At 41.4% G+C, this 6430-nt stretch overlaps 1 protein-coding gene across 3 annotated transcripts in view; it reads right to left on the bottom strand.

Moving 5' to 3' along the window:
• Window positions 1-5158: 5158 nt before the first annotated feature.
• Window positions 5159-6430, bottom strand: part of LOC121516564 (protein jagged-1b) — a 77906-nt gene continuing 76634 nt past the window's right edge. For all 3 annotated transcript variants that reach the window (XM_041797916.1, XM_041797923.1, XM_041797932.1), the window contains one exon: window positions 5159-6418. In XM_041797916.1, the coding sequence (XP_041653850.1) occupies window positions 5982-6418 (437 nt within the window). In that variant the 3' untranslated portion in view covers window positions 5159-5981. The remainder of the gene's footprint in view (window positions 6419-6430) is intronic.

Raw genomic sequence — 6430 nt, 5'->3', positions numbered from 1 at the left:
AAGATATGGGATTGCCACTGGTTGAAGATGATGACAAGCCTCATTTTTCCACTGGGAGAGATGCTGCCCCACACCATCACACTGCCTGCACCAAAAGATGTTACTCTATTGGTGCAGCAATCAGCATAGTGTTTTCTGCATCTTTTCCACACTTTGACCCTGTGATCCAACTGCCATAGGCAGAATCTTGACTCATTGCTGAACAAAACATTCCTCCACATGTTCAGGTCCCAGTGCACGCCATCGCAAACAGGCCTGATGGTGAAGGGCAGTCATGGCAGGCCTCCTGGCACCCCTATGAGACCGGAGATTGGCTGTGTGCAGTCTGTTCCAGATTGTCTGTGCAGAGAGCTGTCAGCCATATCGTCCTGCAAACCTCGACTGCAAATCTGTAGAAGACAGCCTACGGTACCTAAGTGCTGACAGGGTGAGGAAATAGTATTCTTGGGGCGCCCACTTTGCCGCCTGTCTCTGACACCCCCTGTTATATGGAACTTGGCCTTCAGTTTGGAGATGGTACTAGGGCTCACTCCAAACAATGCCCCAACTTGGTTTTGCGGAACACCAGCTTGAAGTTGCCCAACCAAGGGGCCCTATCCAGATCAGTCAAACATGGCATGTCGATTCTTGAAGCAGACATCTACTGACCACTGTAGCAGGGCCCATGCTCACAGGTGCTGCCAATCAGGCACCTGATTGGCAGCACCTGGGGGTACCAGAAGCTCAAAACAAGAGTCAATAGCAACAGCAAAATAAGAGGTTTGGAATTGGCAGAGATGATTTGGCACATTTTTTATGGGTGCAACCCACATACTTAGCTCTGCTGCTCATCCCACAAATGCATGTTCCTCACAAATATGGCACCATTTATAGGGGTAATAAACAGGCTTTCCAATGGCTGAATTGTTTGAAATATTTTAAGGGATATTTTTGTGTAATTTGGATTATTTGATTGGAACTTTTGGTGGAAATTTTCTTCAGATGTTTCTCTAGGCGCTTTCATGGGAATTTGAAATATGTTTGGATGGATTTGTTAGGAAATGATCATGTATTTTCATGTAAATTCATAAAATGTATTGGATGGGAGGGGGGCTTTTGTATTTTTGTCTTTTTTGGGGAATTTGTTTGTATGTTTGGGTGATTCTTACATCAATTTAATGGAATTTTGGGGAATGTATATGTACATTTTGGGGAATTTTATTGGAAATTATCTGGAGATTACAGGGATTTTTCTCTTGGGGGAAATTTTCATTTGAATGTTTAGGCTTTATGATAAAGTTATGCTGAAACATTTGGGGAATTTTTGAATAAATGTTGGAGCACTTTTTATAGGAAACTTTGATTTTTTTTTTTTTTTTTTTTTTTTTTACTTTCACAGACATTTTAGATAATTTCTCTTAAATTTGACAAAATGTCTCCACCAAACCTGTCAGTGTCTGACATAATTTCTTACTGACTGAAGACCCCCAGGAAGGCATCTTGTGAGTCCCCACCCCTAGTTTGGGAACCACTGTACAAAGCTGCTTGATCACCTGTTCAAAGTAAATCTGACCAGTGCTTGTGTTGTTGCTGCTGGGTTTACACAATTGTTGGCCAGTTTGTTGTTTTACAGCTGGGAAAATCTCAATTAAATGTCCAGGGTTAAACTGTGCCAACAGGTTTATATTATGATTTTATATTTGCTATGATTCTTTTCTGTCTTGTTGGACTTATCTGTATTACTAAACTCTTAGGACTCAGTAAATATGATCGTTCATTCCTGTACGTAAGTAACTTAATCTAGACTAGAAAAGCATTAGCCCTACCTCCAAATAGTAAAGAATCCTTTAAAAAAATTCCTGGATTTAGACGGTGATCTGGATCACTCCAAAAATCTAATCATTTTTTCCTTATGCCATTTCTGACATTTCCTGAAAATTTCATCAATATCCGTCCATAACTTTTTGAGTTATGTTGCTAACAAACAAACTAACTAACTAACTAACAAACCCTGCCGATCACAAAACCTCCTTGGTGGAGGTAATGAATATTTAACTCATGAAATTAGAAAGACTGAATATTACAACCAATAACTGCACAAAATAAAGTCAGCATACTGGCTATGGCCACAAGATGTCCCTGTAGTACAGCAGAGATTCCTCTTACTTTGAAGTTTACCATCAACTTCCTATCAACCTGTTGCTATCTGTCTTAATGAACTGACTTGTAAAGTTAAACTGTCCTGAAGCCTTTATTGTTTATAGAAGTCCATGTACAAATGTTCATTTCTCCAGTGATGCATCAGTCACGTCTTAACCTTCAATAACTCAGTGTCCCTGTGACAAATAGATAAAAGCATGCTTTGGCTGCATTACTGTCCACACTTGCAAACTATAAAATGAGGTGAAATTCTCTGCAGAATTAAAAGCTTCATATCTGCAGGTATGACACCCAGCAGGTGTGGAGTGGGTGTTTAAGATAGTGAGAGCGCGTGCGTATGTGTCAGACTCTGTTTCCTACATTTCCTCTTGACCAGGGTGGGGACAGGATGCCTGAGTTCATTTCCAGCCTGGCGCTATCTGTGAAAGCTAGAGGTCACATTTATCTTATCCATTTGGTGGATAAAAGTCACTGATGAGATCCTGAAGTCTGCCTGATACACAAACCCCTGACTTTACCACGGTCACTTAACTGTCATTTAGTCATTTCATTATCAGCACAGTATCAGGATAAATGATATGAAGTTCTGTACAATGAAAGACAAACACATCATTTCACATGTTTGTACTTTGTGCCTTGGCACAGTGTATTTTAGAGACTGACTACAGATTTTTGCCATCAGATCTTCAACTCCTTTCCTCTGCATAGCAGTATTTGATGATGCAAAGCTGTAGTAGTTCAAAATCCCTATAAGATCATTTAAGAAAGGCATCCTGTTGCCTCAGCTGATTACAATAAATGTAAATACTTCACATGAGGTACAAAAGGGTATTTGATTTTAATGTCAAACTAAGAGCCAGCAGGTTCAGAAACTTTAACTTTAACCAGCTTACCAAACAAGCATCAGTTTAAAACAACCCCACAATCGTTCTCGAGGAAGACTGGGGTCAACCTGGAGGTTGTCCATTCCCTTTCCTGGCACAGTCAAGATCATTGTTTGTGAATGTGTGTCAGAGAGAGAGAGAGAGAGTTGTTTTGCATACAGTGACCCACTAACCAAGTCTCTGTGGCTGTGAGCCAAATGCTCCATCATGAAATCTCCTCCCTTGTGTTTCTGACAATCATACAAAGACATGTTTGTCACGGCACCTTAAAGATGCTCACAAATGATAAGAAGCTCTTAATCTTAGTGGAGGCCATCATCACTCACCATATAACTTCAGCAAATAGCTATACTGTGGATTTTTAAAGTTGTTACCCTCTAGTGTGATGCCAGTTTTCTTCTCTACCTGTTGAAAACCATTCACCTTTAAGATTTTGCTCTGAGATGAACGAGTCCTTAAGGTTTTCATTTTAACACTGTATAACACTGACAGCAGAGGAAAGAAGCAGGCCCACAAACTCAGTTTATCACAGCTGTAACATTCTAGACTTTAAATGTCATGTGCAATATTGGTATCGGGAATAGTTGTCTTGTTTGTGGAGGAAAATAAAGGCCATGGGTAGGATAGAGCCATCACTATCTGGAGCTTGCATGAAAGGAACCTTAGTCTGCTGAAGGTGATGATGCTGTTTGGGCTGTGATGTGGTAGGTTGGGTAAGATAAAGAGTGTCTCCATGTTGGCATAGTGGGTGATGAGAGCTGGCATGGAGGGGGTAGCTCTGGGATGCTGAAGATCACTGTTCATCCGTCTGGAGGTGTTGTGGGACTAAAAGAACAAAACACTTTTGAAAAGGGGTTCCCACTTTGCAACCCTGGTGAAGTTCTGGCTTTTTGTTGCCTGTCAGTCTGCACAGTTGACTTATGGGGACCAATAGTAAGTAATAGTTTTCTGTTAATATCCTTTTACTATGTCAGTTATTACTTGCTCTGTGTGAGGATGTCGCAGTTACTGAAGGTAAAAGCGCTAGAGCCAATGTCAAATGACAATTGCAGTGGGTAAAGTGGGCGGGGCTTCAAACTGTGAGTATAAGGGAATGTTTAGTTTCAGTTCAACTATGGAGTGGATTTGGAGGAGTTAAAAATAATGTGTGGTTGATTGGTACTTTTCAGGACTAGTTCCTTCTTGAATAAAAGCAATAATACACTAAAGGTTAAGATATTGAACTTGATATTGTCAAGGGGATAAGAAGCACATTAACAATATTGTAAGTGTCTCACCTGGGCTAAGGAGAAACAGAACTGTACAGTTGCTCAGTGGTCAAAAGTCAAAAGTTAATTTTAAATTCCCTTTGTAAATCAAGGTCCCAGAGTCTGGAGGAAGATCTGAGAGGCACAAACTCCAAGGTACTTGGAATCTAATGTTTTTAGTTTTCACAGTCAGTGACGGTTAAAGGTGTCATATCATCAGCTTCTGTTGTTCCACTGTGCTTTATCAAGTCCTGAGTCAACACTGTCAGGCGTCTACCAGGAGATTTTAGAGCACTTTATGCTTTCATCTGCTGAGGGAGTGTTATGGAGGTACCGATTTCCTTTTCCAGCAAGAGCTGGCACCAGCCCACAGTGAAGCAAAAACTACCAGAAACTGGTCTGTTGACGATGGCGTTACCGTGATTGACTGGCCTGTGTGGATTGAACTGCCCTGACCTGAACACCGTAGAGAATCTTTGGGCTATTGTCGAGAGGAACCAGCCTCAACAATACAGACAAGCTGAAGGCTACTGTCAGAGTAACCTGGGCTTCATAACACCCCAGCAGTGCCACAGACTGATCGCCTCCATGCCACGCCATGTAGATGCAGTAATTCACAAAAAAGAGCTCCATCTACTTACTGAGTGCATAAATGAGGAGGATTTTCTAGGTCAACATTTATGTATTATAAATCCTTTTTTTTGGACTGATGTTTTGTGATATTCAAAAATTTGAGATAGTGGATTTTTTTCACATTAATTCACAGGAAAAAAAGGAATTTTTCATGATACTCAGTGTTTTTAGATGCACCTGTATATTTGTCAAGGCTCATACCTTAACAGTAAGACCCTGGTGATGAAAGTTAATGGCAATTAAATGCTGATAAAATATAATTGGTAAATGCACTTTTATTACGATCCACATGTGCTGGTTGCTCCAAATAGAAAGTGAGAAGGGACAAACTGAGCACAGTAATACAGTGATACTTTGAGACCAAACCACAGTACAAAAAGGGCATCAATATGTACAATATATCCATGTACAAAAAGCTATTTTACACACAGGTATGAAAAAAAAATCATACATCTTTAACAAACCGTAGTATGACAGAGACAATAGGCAACAGTGTATAGTTTTAAAAACAGTTTTCCAAACGCTTGAAAACCTTTAGGAGCAGAAGTTTCCTCTTTTTTGACATGTATAATTTTCGCGTTCTTTTCTTTAGTAAACTGCCTTTATCCTTTCTTTTTTCAACACATACACTCAGTAAAACAATCTCTGTTTTCACAGTCACACACACATACAGTGTTAAATAAGCATCCACTCATGAATCTCAGTCTGTCAGTCTAAAGCAGAGATGGAGGTCTGAACACTGATCAGAGGGCAACACATTCCTGCAGAGGATGAGCCTCTTTTTTTCTTCTTGACAGTATCTCAGGCACTCCAAGGCAAGTCTATAAGTCTCCAAATAACAAGAGTCAGGATGAGTGTTTTGCTCAGACATCACGCCCCTGCTGTGTCTCATATTTTTAGAAAACACAGTAAGACTTCTAATCCTACTATGTAGCAGCCTTCATTCATCTGAGCGCTAAAGTGTCTCAGTATCTCCATTTTCATGACTGCCACTATGACACAGTGCAAGAAACTGGGAAAAAGTCTCTGTTAGCGACAATCGCTAAATAAAGTTAGAAAAAAGTCCTTCTTTTCAGGGTCAAGCTTCCACTTCCTGGTTGTCTGTGCAGTGGAAGCGGTTCAACTTCTCCCTCTCTCGGTTTGAAATGTCCAGTTTGGTAGCGTGGGCAGGTTTCAGTGCTGGAGACGGGTGCGAGGGTGCAGGGGAGGGTGGCAGGGTGAGTTCAATCTCCTCGTAGCACCGTGTGACAGGGGGAGGGACCGGAGGATGTGAGGATGGGACAGCAGGGGGCAGGAGGGGCGCGGGACGGTCCACGTTCCTGATGAGGTTGACAAACTCCCGCTGGTTGTTGATGCCCTCTTCCTGTGGGACGGTCTGCTCCTTTTTCCGCTTTCGATGAAAGTGGGAGAGGATAAAGGCACAGGCTGCACAGACACACACTGTCACTAAAGCCAAGACGCCCACCAGGATGATGTAGAAGCTGATGCCTCGGTGCGTTGTGTCAGACATTGCTCCTACAGACAGAG

This window comes from Cheilinus undulatus, linkage group 2 (genome assembly GCF_018320785.1).
Source record: "Cheilinus undulatus linkage group 2, ASM1832078v1, whole genome shotgun sequence".
Classification (NCBI taxonomy): Eukaryota; Metazoa; Chordata; class Actinopteri; order Labriformes; family Labridae; genus Cheilinus; species Cheilinus undulatus.
The sequence above is the reverse complement of the archived record's forward strand: the minus strand, read 5'-3'. Positions and strand labels throughout refer to the sequence as shown.